The sequence below is a fragment of the Candoia aspera genome, chromosome 1 (assembly GCF_035149785.1).
Source record: "Candoia aspera isolate rCanAsp1 chromosome 1, rCanAsp1.hap2, whole genome shotgun sequence".
NCBI lineage: Eukaryota > Metazoa > Chordata > Lepidosauria > Squamata > Boidae > Candoia > Candoia aspera.
This window is the reverse complement of record NC_086153.1, coordinates 304124355-304143388: the sequence shown is the minus strand read 5'-3', so window position 1 is coordinate 304143388 and position 19034 is coordinate 304124355. Positions and strand designations below refer to the sequence as shown.

The 19034-nt window shown below is 38.0% G+C and overlaps 1 protein-coding gene across 4 annotated transcripts in view; it reads left to right on the top strand.

The window, feature by feature from the left end:
• Positions 1-19034, top strand: part of EML5 (EMAP like 5) — a 93673-nt gene that overhangs the window by 35280 nt on the left and 39359 nt on the right. For all 4 annotated transcript variants that reach the window (XM_063290209.1, XM_063290205.1, XM_063290206.1 and 1 more), the window contains exons 15-22: positions 813-918; positions 2118-2211; positions 4166-4266; positions 6348-6550; positions 9436-9547; positions 11351-11478; positions 14471-14612; positions 17595-17747. In XM_063290209.1, the coding sequence (XP_063146279.1) occupies positions 813-918; positions 2118-2211; positions 4166-4266; positions 6348-6550; positions 9436-9547; positions 11351-11478; positions 14471-14612; positions 17595-17747 (1039 nt within the window). The remainder of the gene's footprint in view (positions 1-812; positions 919-2117; positions 2212-4165; positions 4267-6347; positions 6551-9435; positions 9548-11350; positions 11479-14470; positions 14613-17594; positions 17748-19034) is intronic.

Here is a 19034-nt window from a genome sequence, read left to right as displayed (position 1 = left end):
TTTTAAAACTGGGTATTGTTGAGAAAAACCTGAATAAACTTAATTTAGGAGGAGAAACAGCAGAAGAGAAATTGGGCAGCAGAGAACTATCCAGTTCAGAAAGAAAGAAAGTTAAACATAAACCTCAGTAAAATCCCCATTCATCTGGAAAACTGTAATTGCTCTAAATTTCAGTTCTTTTCCATTTGTCTCCTGTCTTTTCAACGGACAGTCCAAAGAAAGGGATTTTCCCCTTGTTGATTGCATATAAGCTGCTCTGGGAGTATTTTGGGCTGAAGAGCCTGATAAAATTCTTTAAATAACTAGTACCATCTTCTGGACCAATGTGATGGAAAGGACAAGATTGACCGAGGTACAGTCATCCCAAGGCCAGTTCCTGCCAGGCTTCCCTGAGGCTATCATAGTGTGAAAAGCTGCCAACAGGTCCAAGAAAAGAAATAAGGCTACAAGTTGTTGGCATCTGTCTGGAAGCTGTTACGTCCAATTGCTTATATATGAAGACAATTTGATGATAAAAATACAGTGAGAAAATTCTTTAAAAATTATTTGAATTAAATTAAATTAAATTAAATTAAATTAAATTAAATTAAAAGTTAATTTTGATTTCTCAACTATGACAGAACAATATTTCATTTAATTATCTGAGTTAAAATATTGTAATATGAATGGATGGCATGGTTAGGAATTGTGTATAATAGAAAAATTAGAAACTTTAGTATGGTTTCTGTTATATACTTTGGGTTTTTGAAGTCAACCTTATAACTGCATGTGTAAGCATATATCATATTCAAGTGCTCAATCTCTTATATAAGGTTGGCCGGGATTGCTCAACCCATGTTTGGGATACAGAGACAATCAAACCACTGTCAGTATTAAAGGGCTATCACCAGTATGGTGTTTGTGCTGTTGACTTTTCAGGTATGTATGATTATCATGTTTTTGTGAAACTGTAAACTATATAAATGTGACACTCTTTTCTTGATTCTACGGGCAGATCCGTATTTGATACTTTGTGAGGAAAGATAGAATCAGAAAGCTGTCTTTTGCATCTTCACAATCACTGGGATTGGATCCTGCTCAGCAAATATATAATGGTGTTAGCTCAGTTTCTCACTGCCTATCCTTATGAGCCCCATCCCTCCCAAAAGTTTGGATGTTTGATGGCCCTGCTGAAGGGTATGTCTTTTAGGATGAAGGAGCTGAAATGAATCTCTGATCATCAAGTGGAGACAACTGCCTGCCTAGAAGCTAGTTGGGACTGATATAGATAACCAGTATTTGTTTGAAGGTGGTTAAAATTGAAAATAAGCTAGTGAAAATACTACTTGAGAATGATGAATGATCCAAATTTTATGAAAAGATTATTGAAAGAGCATAATTGCTGTCATATATTTCACTGCTATAGAAAAACATTTTTTTAAAATGGTAAGATTGAAAAAGTACATCTTTTCAAATTGGGCATATGACTGAATTAGAGAAATCATTAGATTTTTGTACTGTCTCTTTAAAATAAATATCACAGATTTCAGCATCAGAAGTGCTGCCAATTCTCTGCCTGCATTGATATTACATCAGTTACAATGTGTGGCTTTCTCCTTCAAAATGTGTACAAATATGAGAAGATATATAAGTATCCTTAATTGTTTGTTGGATGCAGATCTATATCATTACAACAAGCTTTGAAATACAATCTTTTTGCTACTCTTTATTCTTTGTCCATTTTTATTGAGTTTAAGTTGCATTTTTGTATATTGCAATTATATTAGCCATCCTTGAAGTATTTTACTGTTGGAATGTCTAAGTAGTTTATTAGGAAATTTGGTAAACAAGCTAGGTTTGCCTGAGAAATACAGTATATGCATTTTAATAGTAGACAATGATTATTAATCAGTTTACTGAAAGTGTAGAGAGGTAGATCTGGAAAATCAAGCAGCCCACATGCAAATGACAGTGAACTTTTAGGCCTTGAAATTATGGAGTGTAACTGAAAAAAATAAAAGTGCAAATATGTGACAGTGAGAATTTAGACATTAAGAATGTCCCCATATTTATTGTCATAATTTGCTAAGTATTTTGCTGTTTATAAAACAATGATTTATAATTATTCTGTTGTATAGCTGATGGCAAACGGTTAGCTTCAGTTGGAATAGATGACAATCACACTGTTATTCTTTGGGATTGGAGAAAAGGAGAGAAGCTTTCAGCAGTAAGGTAAAAAATTAACCCTGTTATGTTACTATAATCATGTATTACAGTGATACTGAAATCGTAATAAAAAGTAGGAAGCAGGAAATTTCTGGCCTAGTTTGAATTATCACCTAATGCACAATAGGATGGTAAATTTCTTCTCATCACAGATGTTGGTGAATTATACAAATTATATCTGATCTGCTTTACTGTGTTTATATTCCTAGGCCTTACATATACATTAGGTCCACTTGTAAACATTCAGCAAGATAAAAGGAAGCTAGTACAACCCATTATGATTAATCATCAGTATGATGGTCAGAATTCTGAAGAACAGTAATTTTTCATTTGCTGATTAAGGTGCATAAGTCATATTTTACTACAGTCAGGATTTTTTTAAATGGGTGGAGGATGTTTTCAGACTTTTTAAAAATACATTATTGTGCCTACAGATGCATGCTGATGTGAAAAAAGCCTAGAATGTGAACAAGGAATTTTAAGGTCTGGATTCAGAATCTGCCTCTTGCAGATGAAAAGGCTCTTTAACTAAATTTGCTGTCTATGTCTTTAATTACCTGTATATGGAATGCATGCATCTAACCGGATGTATTTGAAAGACATGGAAAAAATCTAGGGTTTTTCTTTGACCCCAAAGGGCATTCCAAACACTGAGAGAAGTAGGCAAGGTCAATCCTTTAGTAGCTCTCAAAAGAGGAGGGAGCTATTCTTTTACTTTTTCAATAAGCTTGGAAAAAAGAACCCCCATCCTTCAAGTACTGAAAGAGAAGGGGAAAACGGGGAAAAAATCAAGCTGCCATCCTGTCACTCATACTTAATGGTAGAAGGAGAAGCCATGAGAGTCTCTATTTTGTGTGAACAGTCCTACTGACAGAGAGAGAGAATACCCACTGTTGGTCAAGAAAAATAGAAATACAATTTAATTAATTTCCATTTCGACCTTGAACATGGAAGGCATTCCAGTTGTTAGGAGATGGAAAAGAGTAGCGTTAAGTTAGAAAAGTAAATCAGGGATCTGAAGTTATTCTTTGTAGGGCTCAGCTTCCAGGGACAATATCTGAAGAAGACAAAATGTCTGTTTTATAATGCCTAGCCCCTACTGCCAAATAACTCACAAGGTAGGGAATTTAGGACACTGAAAAGGTCTACATATGAAAAAAAGTATTTTCAGGCAAATTTTTATAGAAAGGAGTGCTTGCTGATTTTTTTTAAAATAATGGTTGCTTCAAATCAATTTCAACTTCTTATGACTGTAAATATATCTATAGTTTTATTGGCAGCAATATGGGTTAAATATTACCTTGTTCTCACATTTATCTAACTTCTTAGTTTAGCTATAACCCTGAAATTTTCAGGTACAACAGTTTTCCAGTGAGTACTAACCAAGTCTGACTTTGCTTAGCTTTTTCTCACAATAAACAGTACTCTTAGCAGTGGACTGATGGAATGTTCTGTTACCATCCCTAATAGCACTGATAATGGAAGAAAAAGAAGAAGTAGAAGTAGAAAACTATATAATTTGCTATATAATCAGGGGCACTAGAGTAATTATGGTTGGTTACCTCATGGCATAAATTCAGAGAGCAATAGCTATTTTGGCTCCTGATCAGAAATTCAAAATGCCTTTACCTCTTTAACAAACCTTATGACCAGTATACCAGGAAACATCCAGAAGAATTAGAATGATGGGGGAACAACATCATTCAATAAAGAAATGTGAAAAAAGGTATATATCAGGACAAGAAGAATTTTATGTTGGAGAGAATTATGCAAAAATCTATATTTTTCTATTTTGTCTTTGCAGAAAGTAAAATGAAGAATGTCAAATTCTAATTTTGAAATATAATATAAAAGTATTTTAATATAAATACTTTTTGAAGATGTTGTTTTGTCTCAGCTTTATTGCATGGAGAAAGTATTTTCCCATATGAAAGTGAAAGTATTTTTAATTTTATTTTAGGGGGAGTAAAGACAAGATCTTTGTTGTTAAAATTAACCCCTTTATGCCTGATAAACTAATTACAGCTGGAATTAAACACATAAAATTCTGGCGAAGAGCAGGTAAGGACAATATTTTAAAGCATGTTTTAAATTGCTTTGAATAATTATCAAGTTATGTCAATCATATTTTATTTTCCCCTTTTATATGACCACTGTAGTTCACTTGGGGGTGAATGAAGATAAACCCCATAACAAGCTGCCTTGGCTGTTGAACATAATTTGAGAAATGCTTTTGAGAAAGTGTGAGGGTAACCATTGGCTCAGGTAACACTGAGCCAATGGTGAAAATGTATGTTATTATGTGCATAGGCTTGTAACTATATTAAATACAACCACCAAAGGAGGCTAAGATATGTGGAATTACATTATGTCTGCCCAGGGCTTAGGAAACACACTGGACCAGGGGAATATTCCCTCTATAGGTGAACATACTGCCTCCCAGAACTGCAGTAAGGGATATGTCTTCATTGAACTTGTTTCACCAGCTTTTCTGGAGCCAGGCATATTTCCCAGTTAGTCTTTTCTCATTCCCAGACTGAAGCTATTTTGTGAGAAAATGTAACTCTGGTTCTGACTTGTTGGGATCAGTTAGGATTTCCTGTTGCCGTAAATCTTCTTTTGAGGAGAAAGTTCTTTGGCTAGAATTTTTTTGCTGGATTTTTATGTACTGAAGATGCAAGATTTGGCCGAGAGAGCTTTCCCTGTTTATGACAGAGACTTGCCAAGTGCTTGGTTATGGCATCTTTCTTTGAGAAATCACTGGTGCATTGCTGGTGTGTGTGAATGAAAGCATGAGTATATGTGTGTGTGTGTGTTTGTCTATTAAGTGTAACTATAATATTAAAATTCTACCTCCTCAATCTTAGAAGTACCTTCCTTTCCTCCCTCATTGTTTGAACATGACATATCTCACCAACCTCCCTGCCTCCTTAATGCCACAATGTTCTCCTGCCTACCTTCAGTTGCTAATGTCCTTGGCTATTTCTCCATTTCTCCATTACTCCATACTACTTCTGCCTGGAACAAAACAATCCTGGAACATACCCTTCTTAAGAAACCATTGCCAAACCAAATGATACTGGACAATTTCTGGATACTGGAAATCTCCAGCTTTTCTTTTAGGGTAGGTTGTTGAGAAGGTGGTTGAGAAGGTTGGAACTTCAGAAGGTCCTGGATGAAGCAGATTATCTTTTCAGTCAAGTTTCAGGCCAGGACATAGTACAGAGATATCACTGGCCTATGGTGAAGCCAGAATAATAGTGGTGCAATTGTCCTGGTTCTTTTCGGTTTCTCGGCAGCTTTTAGTACCATAGAGCATAATATCCTTCTGGACTGTTTGCAGGGATTTGGAGTATGAGGCACAACATTCCCCCTGAGGTTTCAGTTGCCCCTACCCTGCATCCTTTAAACAGGCCTTGAAGACCTGGTTTCTTTATGCAGGTACAGGACTAGGCATTATGTGCCCTGGGAGGAATGTTATCAATTCATGAGTGTTTCAGACCCCAGGTTTTTTCCTTCTTTTGGCTTTTTACTATACTGAATGTTGTTTTTACAATGTATGCTGGCCAGAGGCATTTTAAGTTGAGTGGCCTATAAATGTGATTTATAAACAAATTTATTTTTCATTTATAAACAAAATAATTATTGTTTAAAAAATAATAAATCACATATAGACTGCCCAACTTATAACAACTCTGGCCAGTGTGCATTTTAAAAATAACATTCAGTACAGTATATATGTGTGTGTGTGTGTGTGTGTGTACGACTAGTAGATATTTATAGAACTGAATGGTACAATCTCTCTTCCATGCATCCCTTGAAACAGATATTAGCACTAAAATTGTAAATAATTTTACCAATAAATCCCTCTAATTGTGTTTTGCTTTTTCTCTAGTGTGTATATGATTACAGCCAAAATTCTTTTGATGTTGTATGTGTTTTATGGTTTAAGACTAAATCCTATATGTAGCCTGTCCAAGATTTCACAATTGAAGAAAGCACAAATTATTCATTGTAATTAATAAAAGTAAGAAAAAGAAGTTAAAGTCAGTGTTGCGTTTTACTTTAAAATGCTTTCTGTGTTCTTTTAGAAAAACATGTTCAAGGTCAAATATAATAATTTTGTTTTATTTGAATTTAAGGAGGTGGACTAATTGGAAAAAAGGGTTATGTGGGTCCAGTGGGGAAAATTGATACAATGATGTGTGCAGTTTATGGCTGGACAGAAGAAATGGCATTCTCTGGAACTTCAACTGGAGATGTATGTATATGGAGAGATATTTTCCTCATCAAAACAGTAAAAGCACATGATGGCCCATTGTTCAGCATGCATGCATTAGAAAAAGTGAGTAACTTATTATTGACTATAAATTGATTTTATTGCATTCAAGCCCAGAAGTTAGATTAGGCATGCCCACTATCTCTCATCTTTTTTCCCTTTACTCATCCTCAAAAGGTATAAATCAAAGGTACTGTAATAAACTGTAAAAATTATGAAACCTTTGCATCAGTATGAGTCAGTGGTGAATTTGCAAAAAAGCCAATTAGCTTTAGATTACATCAGTGAATATAATATTCTAATCATGATAAGTAATAGTTTCACTTTATCCTACATTGGTCAGACTCCACATTATCCTGTGTCCAGTTCTGAGTACCACACTTTAAAAAGGAAAATTCTAGGAATACAAACAAATTCCTTTGAAGAGAGGCTAAAAGAATAGGGAATGTTTATCCTTGAGAAAAGAAGAAAGCAGAATGATATTGTTTAAAGCGGCTAGACCTGACTGTATAGTTGATAAAGACAGCAATAGAAATGTTACCCAGGGTTGTTGCAATGGAATAAAATATGAACAAGTGTTGTTGTTTATTTGTTTAGTCGCTTCCAACTCTTCGTGACTTCATGGACCAGCCCACGCCAGAGCTTCCTGTCGGTCGTCGACACCCCCAGCTCCCCCAGGGACGAGTCCGTCACCTCTAGAATATCATCCATCCATCTTGCCCTTGGTCGGCCCCTCTTCCTTTTGCCTTCCACTCTCCCTAGCATCAGCATCTTCTCCAAGGTGTCCTATCTTCTCATTATGTGGCCAAAGTATTTCAGTTTTGCCTTTCATGTCATTCCCTCAAGTGAGCAGTCTGGCTTTATTTCCTGGAGGATGGACTGGTTTGATCTTCTTGCAGTCCAAGGCACTCTCAGAATTTTCCTCCAACACCACTGTTCCAAAGCATCTATCTTCCTTCTCTCAGCCTTCCTCATGTTCCAGCTCTTGCAGCCATATGTTACTACGGGGAACACCATTGCTTTAACTATGCGGACCTTTGTTGTCAGTGTGATGTCTCTGCTCTTAACTATTTTATTGAGATTTGTCATTGCTCTTCCCCCAAGGGTTAAGCGTCTTCTGATTTCCTGACTGCAGTCAGCATCTGCAGTAATCTTCGCACCTAGAAATACAAAGTCTTCCACTGCTTCTACATTTTCTCCCTCGATTTGTCAGTTATCAATCAAGCTGGTTGCCATAATCTAGGTTTTTTTGAGGTTTAGCTGCAAGCCAGCTTTTGCACTTTCTTCTTTCACCTTCATCATAAGGCTCCTCAGTTCCTCTTCGCTTTCAGCCATCAGAGTGGTATCACCTGCATATCTGAGATGGTTAATGTTTCCTCCAGCGATTTTAACTCCAGCCTTGGATTCTTCAAGCCCAGCATGTCGCATGATGTGTTCTGCGTACAAGTTGAATAGGTAGGGTGAGAGTATACGGCCCTGCCGTACTCCTTTCCCAATCTTAAACCAGTCCGTTGTTCCGTGGTCTGTTCTTACTGTTGCTACTTGGTTGTTATACAGATACTTCAGGAGGCATACAAGATGACTTGGTATCCCCATACCACTAAGAACTTGCCACAATTTGTTATGGTCCACACAGTCAAAGGCTTTAGAATAGTCAATAAAACAGAAATAGATGTTTTTCTGAAACTCCCTGGCTTTTTCCATTATCCAGCGGATATTGGCAATTTGGTCCCTAGTTCCTCTGCCTTTTCTAAACCCAGCTTGTGCATCTGGCAATTCTCGCTCCATGAATTGCTGAAGTCTACCTTGCAGGATCTTGAGCATTACCTTACTGGCATGTGAAAGGAGTGCCACTGTTCGATAGTTTGAACATTCTTTAGTGTTTCCCTTTTTTGGTATGGGGATATAAGTTGATCTTTTCCAATCGGATGGCCATTCTGGTGTTTTCCAAATTTGCTGGCATATAGCATGCATTACCTTGACAGCATCATCTTGCAAGATTTTGAACAGTTCAGCTGGGATGCCGTTATCTCCTGCTGCCTTGTTATTAGCAATGCTTTTTAAGGCCCATTCAACCTCACTCTTCAGGATTTCTGGCTCTAGCTCACTGACCACACCATCAAAGCTATCCCCGATATTGTTATCCTTCTTATACAGGTCTTCTGTATATTCTTGCCACCTTTTCTTGATCTCTTCTTCTTCTGATCGGTCCTTGCCATCTTTGTTTTTGATCGTACCCATTTTGGCCTGGAATTTACCTCCAATGTTTCTAATTTTCTGGAAGAGGTCTCTTGTCCTTCCTATTCTATTGTCTTCTTCCACTTCCGCGCATTGCTTGTTTAAAAATAATTCCTTATCTCTTCTGGCTAACCTCTGGAATTTTGCATTTAATTGGGCATATCTCCCCCTATCACTGTTGCCTTTTGCTTTCCTTCTTTCTTGGGCTACTTCTAGTGTCTCAGCAGACAGCCATTTTGCCTTCTTGGTTTTCTCTTTCTTTGGGATGTATTTTGTTGCCGCCTCCTGAACAATGTTGCGAACTTCTGTCCAGAGTTCTTCTGGGACCCTATCTACTAAGTCCAGTCCCTTAAATCGATTCTTCACCTCCACTGCATATTCCTTAGGAATATTAGTGAGCTGATATCTAGCTGATCTGTGGGTCTTCCCTAATCTCTTTAGTCTGATCCTAAATTGTGCAAGAAGAAGTTCGTGATCTGAACTACAGTCAGCTCCAGGTCTTGTTTTTACCGACTGTATAGATGTCTGCCACCTTTGGCTGCAAAGGATGTAGTCAATCTGATTTCGGTGTTGTCCATCTGGTGGAGTCCATGTATAAAGCCGTCTCTTATGTTGTTGGAACGAACAAGTATAATATGTAAATAATATTCCAATGTTGTGTAGAATCACGACTTACAGAATATATTTTATATTCTATTTCTCATTCACTTTAGGGATTTGTAACTGGGGCGAAAGACGGAATTGTGGCTCTTTGGGATGACAGCTTTGAACGGTGTCTGAAAACATATGCCATCAAACGAACTGCATTAGCCCCAGGCTCCAAAGGTAATTTGAAGGTTTTTTAGATTATTGTAATACAAACTTAATTTCTACTGTTTTAAAATAATGACTTTTGTGATCTGATTCAGCTGGAAATTTTTGAAGAGTGTGAAAGCAGGGAGGAGGAACAGGTGGGACTTCTGAGTAGTTGAGAGCTTTTCATGTAATTCCCATGATGTGCTATGTCTGATTTCATGCAGTGAAAGGGGTCATATTGGAACTGAATTTTACTATGTAACTTTGAGGCAGGCCAGGTCCTGAATCAGACACCTCAAAGACTGGTGGAACTCTGTTGTTATAGGGTATAATAACAGAATCTTGAAAGCCTGCCAGAGTTTCCCTCTGTCCCATCCTATACCAAACAGAAGCAAGATGAGTTTATTTTGAGTCTCTTTTTCATGCCCTCTCCATTCTCATGACTGAACTGCCATTTACTTTCTCATAACAATTCTTGCATTCCTTCTTCTAAGTTATCTCTGAATGCCTCTGCAGCAACCTTCTCCCACGTAGGGGCCAGAGGCCGTGCTGGCATTGCCATTTCCTCATCCTTCTCTGCCTCACGGCTTGCTCTTGGCAGCACCAAGTAGGGGACTTGTTGTTCTGCCCGTGCTGAGGTGGCTGGTGAATGCATTGCCAAAATGGCTACCTGAGGAGGTGGCGAGCACTCATAAGAGCAGCCAAATGGACAGATGGTCGGTCTCTCCCTCTCTCTTATGGGCCAGGTGGATATATTTCTTTTTGGGGCTGCAGACCAGATGACTTTGGATGGCAGATCACATCCAGCACTTGGGCAGTGGGTTGCCAACTCCTGCTCTACAACTAAAAGAAGAATCAATTGGATTCAAATATTTGTTACTTTACTCAGTGTGTTCCCATTTTCTTATGGTGCCTGAACATTTTATGCAGATACTGAAAAGTAACACAAAAGCATAATTTGCAGTACTAGGCAGTAAAATCATAATTTTTAGGAAAATATAGAAGATGTTCTTTTGATATTAAATATTTATTTTAATCATTCACAAATAAATTATATAAAGTGCTATTTTTTTTAAATACTGATGAATTTGTTGAGCTCTGAAATGTGTACACTAGTGCTATAAATGTTCTCAATTTCAGTGTGGACATTTTCATAAACAACAGTTTATTAGACTTTTCATCCAGTAGTAATAGATCTTTAAAAATGATGTATGTATGTATGTGTGTATTTAAATAATTTATAGAGCCACCCATCTTACAGCAGTGATTCTGGGCAGCATACCAAAATTAAAGCCACCATAACAGCATATAACTCATGATGCCCTGGTTAAAACAAACCCTCCCAAACAAAAAGCCACATCACCAGCAGAGTTCACCTAATCTCCTGGCCCAAATGCCTGGGGGAACAGCCAGTTCTCCAGAACTTTACAAAAGGCTAACAGGGTCAGTACCATTCAGATCCCTGGTGGAATGCTGCTCCACAGGGTAGGCACAGCCACAGAGAAGGCATGACTTGAGGGTCCAACAAGAGGGCATTGTTTGATGGAAGGGACCCAGAGCATGCCCTCCTTGTTCGATTTGGTGGGGTGGGCAAAAGCAATTATGCCATTACACTATACAGGTCTGTAGAAATATGTCCCAGTGAGTTCAGTTAGACCAATTCACAGTAAATAGGAATTGGATTATCAAAGATAAATAAGAAAAAAATGTATTTTTTCAAGTCATGATTATGTTAAACATAAGAAACAGAATATGATGTTCCAGTAATAAATTGGTTTTATTTATACCATGACTGTTCAAATGGAATTCTTTATTTTTCTTTTACCCATTTAGGTCTCCTTTTAGAAGATAATCCTTCTATCCGTGCCATATCATTAGGACACGGTCATATTTTAGTTGGCACAAAGAATGGTGAAATATTGGAAGTTGATAAAAGTGGGCCAATAACTTTACTAGTTCAGGTAAATATTAACAAACAGCCACTCCTTTTTAATAGTATAAGTTTTGGAATGTTAAAATAGTGAAGTGAAATTGTAGTGAATTAGAAATAACATGATAGCTGTGTGGTTGTATATAAAGATACCTCATGGAACCCACCTTTTTTTTCCTTCCAGTTTGCTTCTCCTTTCAGTATTAAACTAACTTACTAGTGTTTTTACATAAATATAAATAAATCAAAAATGTGTACGTTGCCCTTCAAAACCTGATGGTGGCTTACAGCCAACTATTGCTGTGCTGTTTTTATGCTCTGTTGAGTTGTAGCCAACTCCTGGTGACTCTGTAGATAAAAGCTCTCCAAGCCATTCACTTCTCACCACATTATGCAATCTTGCAAGTGCATTTCTGTGGCTTTCAGTATTCTTTCTATGTACTGTTGGCTTCTTCTCCTCCTCCTTCTTATCATGGGCACATCAGTCTCCATGGTGTGTCCACAATATGATAATTCGTTTCATGTTCCTTGCTTCTAATAAGTATTCTGACTTATTTTTCCTCTAGTATTGAATGATTGGTTCTCTTAGTTGTACAAGGAATGCAAAGCAGTCTTTTCCAGCACTGTAGCTCAGAGGAGTCAATTTTCTTTCTCTTACTGTTGTGCAGTATTGATCTCCTGCATCTGTAAGGGATCGTAACAGGAATATCACTGAGCTGACTGTTCTAAGTTTTGTTTTGATTGAAATGTCTTAGTCTTTTATGAGTTTGTCAAGATCCGTTCAATGCCTCTATACCCACTGTTAGTCTTCCTTGAATCACTTTTGCACATTTACCAACTTTATCAATTCTGGAGCCTAGAAAATTGTAGCTGTCAACTATTTCTATCATCTCATTATTTATCTTAAGTTCTTCTAGTTTTCCAGTTGACATAATCTTAATTGTTTTGAAGTTCAAAGAAAGCCTTGAAGGTTTAATCTCCTGTTTTACTTTTAGAATGATTGTTTCTAGATTGTCTTCAGTTTCTGGGGTTGTGTTCATCAAGGCAGTGTTGCCTGCATATTTCAGGTTATTGAGATTCCTTCCACCAATTTTGACTCTAACTTTCAGTTCTGCCAAATCAGTGGCCCACAAGGAAAATTCAGTGTGTAGGTTGAACAGGTATGGTAATAGAATGCTACCCTTTTTTACTCCTTTTGTGATGGTAAACAATTCAGTGTTACCACATTCTGTTGAGACATTCAGACAAAGTCTTTGAAGATGATCACAGGATACAGGTAGGAACATATATAAAAACAAATTCCTTCAGAAATAAGTTGGTATAGTTTAATACCAGCATATTAAACTATAACTTGGGACCAGCAATAAACTAAGACAGTACAATACAGTAATATATTTATAAGACTGAATTTCAATGAATGCTATACTCCTGTTGCAGTATTTTACTGAAAGTTTTGGACTTTCAATAACAACCCTGTGTATCATCACAGTGATCTAAACAAATGGTACCCAAGGAATGCATTACAAAAGAAGTGTTATCTCCATTCAAGTAGAGATGTAACTAGTTTGCCATCCTAGGTTGGAAAAGCATTTTTTGTGCCACGTTGAACATTTGTGTCTTTAATGATAATGCTGGATCTAGACATATCTCCAAGCATAAACTTGATGCTTTGGGGAGAAGGCAATCCATCCAGAACAGGCTGAACATCTTTCAGTTGGACAGATAAAGCAGGCACTAATAGCACCTCTAGGTAGATTAAGCTTTGGCTTTATGGCCCTCATCCAGTCTGTTACCATGGCCAGGCACTGACTCAGGATTTCCACTGCTGAATATATAACAATGATAATGTATATATGCCTATAGGAAATAAAGCTGTAGTGCTGCATATCCTCAGCATATTACTGGCACTTAAGTGTCTTAATGATCTCATCCAGTAGCTTTGTGTAGATGCTAATCAGCATGAGAAATAAAATAGAGCTGTACAGACTCCACAGAATAAACATGAAGTTGAACAGAAATCCCCCAACACCACTTTCTGGAAATGGCTACCTGGTACTGAGTGGAATTACTATAAATCCTAACTACTTCAAATAATCTTTTCAAACATACACCACTGTTGATGGCACTGAAAACCTCTGAGATAACCTGAATAATAGGGTTGTGTTCCCTTTGTCCCTGTCCTATCAAAAATCATCCCATGGAATTTCAAACGAAGATTCTTACTTATCTATTTATTTATTCATTCATTCATTCAATTTATATATCCACCCATTTTTCCAGTTGTGACTCTGGGCAGCAAATATAAGCTCAAATAAACAAACAGCCCCCAAACTCCCCTCAAAATAGCCAAATAATAATATAAGGACCTAATGGTGCCCAAATCCATATAACAACAGCCATACTAAAAAAATCAAATTGAATCAAATTGAGAAATTGCATTGACAGGCTCATCGATGTCTTGCTTTTCCCCTCATGTATCACCTTAGCAAAAGAAAGAAAATCTGTATATTGAGGATGGAAAGAAAATGGTATTGTAATGTCTTAAATCCCGTATTCCAAACATGGCATTTGTGGGCACAATGTTCCTGATGACAGATGCCAAACTCTTTGCTTCACTTGACTTGTTTTTCCAATGTTAATTTAAAATAAATGGGTATGTTACAAAGCTAAGCTCCAACCTCAAATATTTTTGACTCCAAGAAATACCCCAGAGGTATTCTTAGAAAAGAAAATTAGGGATACTTCCAGCCCAGTGCCTTGTTTGGACATATGCCCTTCTACCCAAAAAAAGATTGAGAACATTTTGGAAAAAAGAGGGGGTTAGAAAAGAGGAATCTTACTAGTTTTCCTTTGACTAAATGGATGTTTTGTGATTGGCCACACTAACTATGGTAGCCATTTTGTAAGGATGCCCATAACATGCTTAAATATTCCAAAGGTGTTCAGTGCTCTTTTCCAAAGGCCCATGTTATAACTGCATCATTATCAGCTGTTGACTTGCAGAGCAAATTTTGTTTTTACAGGGTCATATGGAAGGAGATGTTTGGGGTTTAGCTTCTCACCCTCATTTACCTATTTGTGCCACTGTAAGTGAAGATAAAACCTTAAGAATATGGGATCTTTCACCAAGCCACTGTATGCTAGCTGTTCGAAAACTGAAGAAGGGTAAGATTATGATTTTTTTAAATTTTTCCAATCTTATCTACATCTTTGCACTTTACCTAGATTCCAATTAAGTGACATATGACAATTTCTTGAGTATTAAAAAACAAAATGAATTTAAATTTTAAAAGATGGAATCAGAATGCTAAGATGAACTACTGAAATACTTTGCTTACTTTAGTGGAGCTACCAGGGCAACTTAACAAAACAAATTAGCTTTGCTTGTGAATTGCTTGCCTTTCACAAATTCTACTATATACTATATCCTCCTAGTTTCTCTGTGGGTTGTTAATATTGGCCATAGAGATGGGGATCGGATTTGCAGGGATACAGGTACTTCTCATCTGACAACCACAATTGGGACGAACAACTCAGTCATTAAGTGAAGCAGTCGCTAAGTGAAACTGCGATTGAGCTTATGATGTTACTTCAGCTTTCCTTTGCTTTACAGACCTGAGAAGGTCATAAATGCAAGGATTGGTCGCAAAGTTACTTTTTCATCATTGTCATAACTGCGAACGGTCGGTAAATGAGGCAGTTGCTGAACAAGGACTACCTGTATTTTCATTCTCCATTCAATGTTTGCATGAAAGTTTTTAATAATAATATTAATACTTCTTTGTATATTGTTTTTTAGCTTTGTTGTATGCTGCCTAGAGTCACTTGTTTGTGGAAAGGGCGGCCATATAAATATGACAGATAAAAAAGTAAATAAATGCATTTGTGAAGTTAGGTCTATTGCTGCATGAAAATCTGGGTATTTTTCCCATTGCGGGTTTTCGATTTTCGGGAAGAAATATTTCTGTGCTTTTGCAAAACAATAAAATAAATTAAGTAATCAAATTCCAGAAATAATCTATGTGATCTTTTTATTGATGACCTTCTCTTACATACAGAGAAGACTAGATAAGTCGACACATTTGGCAGTGAGGTATTGGAGTCACAGTTGCACAAGAAGAGACATTTGATGTAAACGACGTCTGAATGACATGTTGGTCCCTAGGTCCTGGGGACTGAGGAGCGGTTGGATGTGCTTCGCAAGAGAGATCTGTGTCATTGTAGTCCCCTGGGAAAGGTGGAGGAGGTCTGCGTTAACTAGTTTGAGGTGTAGTGAGGCTAGAAGGTAGGTTGGCGGTCTTGCAGCAAAAGGAGAGGGAATGGTGCTGAAGTCGGATGGTGAGTGGAAGAAAGAGAGTGACATGAGTGGATACTGGAGGTGCATGGAGGAGATGATAGGAAGGATTATGAGTATAATTATTGCACAAGAATTGGAAGGAATGGGATTTGGAGTGAGGTGAAGCTGGAAAAAGGAAGAGAAGGATGAATGAATGACAGCAGGAAGTTGGGATAGAAGGAAGTCAGAGCACTACCAGCATCCAGGATGGTGTGGGACTGGAGAGCAGAGATCAGGATCAGCTGGTGCAGGGTCTTGCAAGCTTGTTGGAGAAGCAGTTGGCAGGAGGAGAGGCAGAGACTGAAGTTTCTGGACTCCCCTTTGTTTTGGCAGCACTGAGGGTTCATGGCAAGAAGTCTGTGCAGTGGCAGCACCCAGAAAGGCTGGGCTATCAGCAGAGGATGAAAGCATCTGGCAGCAGTCAAGTTTTCTGTGGCAGCTGTGGGTTCTGCTGCGAAGCCTGGGGTATTACATAGGCCTGTAGCGCTGATCGTACTATCATTAGTAGCAGGAAGATCTTTAGCTGCAGAGTGTCACTTGAGGTCTGGAAGAAAGAGAGGGAGATTGAGCTGAGAAGGGGCCTAGAGTGAGAGAACAAGGTATGGGGAATTCTGCCTTCCCTAAGCTCTAGAAAGAGTGGAGGTGGGGTAGTGTTATCAGGGAGGATTTAGAGGGGTAGAAGAGGAATGATGGGGATAGCTGATGAGAAGTTGGGGAAGGTTGTGAGATTTGCGGGGTGAGCTGGTTGGAATAACTAGCCAGAGGACAGCTCACTTGAAGCGTAGCACATGTGGGGCGGGGGGAGGCACCCTACATTGTGGGGTGCCATAGGGTTTGGTACTTTCTCTGTTCCTGTTTTAACATCTGCATGAAACTGCTGGGTGAGATCATAGTAGCCATGGGGTGAGGTGTCATCAGTATGTTGATGATACCCAGCTGTATATTTCTACCCTTGGTGGAATAAGCAATGCTGTTGACATCCTGCCTTGGTACCTGGAGGCTGTGGAGGTTTGGATGGGGAACAACAAGCTTCAGCTCAACCCTGACCAGACTAAATGGCTTTGGGTTTTGTGTCCACCTGGATCTGGGTATTTACTGTATTTGGTTCTGGATGGAGGGACACTGGCAGTGTGCAATCTGGAAGTACTTCTGGACTCATGACTCCTGCTCAATGAGCAGGTGGCAGTCATCGCTAGAAGCACCTTTGCGCAACTTCGGGTTGTGTGCCAGTTGCGCCCATTCCTGGACCAGGAGTCCCTATGCTCAGTCACTCATGCCCTGATCACCTTCTTCTTGGATACTTTCAACTTCTTGGTTTAGTTCATATTTCCTGGTAGTCTCCCATCCAAATGCTAAGCAGGTCTAACTCTGCTTTACTTCCATGTATAGACAAGGTCAGGCGTGGACTTCACAGAATGAGAATTAACTTATGGAACAGCTAATATAACGTGAAAAAAATGAAAAAGAAAATGTATAGAAGAAGGTCTGTTGTGGAATTAACCATAAACACTTACCGAAGCCTCCATACCTAATGTACTTCTGAATATCAAAGGCTGGTACATATAATGGAGCAGGCATTTGTTCACAATAACTCCTTGAAAACCTATTGAAGGCATCTGGGCTTTCAGTCTGATGCTTCTGATGAAGTAAGCTGCAGCCCATGTCTTCAGTATGACGCAAAAGGTGCTGCTGGACTCTTTCTGAATAAAGTACTGAGCAGTTACTAAATGCTTAGCATTTGTTTTTACCAGCAAAAGTATTGGACGTAGGCCATCTTATCAGAACTAACTATGTCCTTTTGTACTTGGCAGGGGGAAGATGTTGCTGTTTTTCACCTGATGGAAAGGCATTGGCAGTAGGTCTTAATGATGGCAGTTTCTTAATGGTAAATTCAGACACTCTGGAGGATCTTGTTTCTTTTCATCACAGGAAGGATGCTATTTCAGAAATACGATTTTCTCCTGGTAAGTAATTGACTTCAGATAAAGTGACACCCGATGATAGTAGTGCTTTATGTTCGGAAGAATGAAAATGAGCATTTATGAGAGAGAGTGCATTTTACTACAGTGGCAGGCTCCTTTTGTATGCATGAGGATCTATGCACACACAGTCAAAAACCTGGGAAACATCAAGATTCACACCTTTAGCAGGAAATATCTTTAGTGTGTTAGCGTTGCATACCCACTGGAGCATGCTAAAACAGTACTGGTCCATTTAACTCAGTATTGTGTCTATGCCAGTTGTGAGTGGCCATTTTTTTCAACCAAGGATTACGCTGACTTTTGTGTGGTACGGGAAGAGCTGCATTGAAAAGTGGGTGGGGCCAGTGAACTAATGGGCATCCCTCCATATTAATTTTCTGTCCATAATACAATTGAAATGACATTGTAATCACTTTTAATTATTTTTCATTGATCAGTTAATCCACTGTACCCAAAATTGAATTTGTTACACTCTTAAAATGTTTAGCCTTTGAAATTATTGTGGAATGGAAATCATTTATAGAGATCTCTTACTAGATTTAGTTGTGATATTCTGGAAGTAATAGTGATTAATTAGGGAAAACAGACATTCAGCAATGAATGAGATGAAAGGACATTTTATGTTAATTTCATTGAATGAGTCACATAATTATCTGTATTTCAAAACTAAATATTTTAGTTGCCAAACGAAAAAAGAAAGGGGGAAACAACCTCTGCAGGGGCATATCCATGAAGTCACCAAGAGCTGAACTCGACACAGAGTTCAGACACAGAGTTTTTTTTCATGAAATACTTATTAAATGTTATTAAAATACTTTCAAAACTCAAAGGATACCTTTTTTGGTTGTGTGAGTTTGGTGGTAAATTACTTCTAACTTAGAGAGTCATTGAAGACTAATTAACTATCTGCAGTCCTTATCACATTTATTCTTACTTCGTTCATTCTTCTCTCAGTGCTAATGCTTTGCATATCGTCAGTGTACATCTAAAATTATGAGATTCTCAATAACATTGCAGTTGTGAATCCATGTACTGATACGGTCACCATTAATTGTGAGGTAATCATATGGAAAATCCACTTAAAATTATAAAAGAAAAATACTTATTAAAATGTGAGGCAATCCAGATTTTGCAGAAATACCCTCCCCAACTGTATTAATGAAAGAGGAAATTAGCCAAGCATAGATTATGATGTATTTGGGGGAAAAAAACAGTTAACAGTAAAAAAAATAGTCTGTTTTGAGTCAAGGTTGATTCAGTGACTTCTTC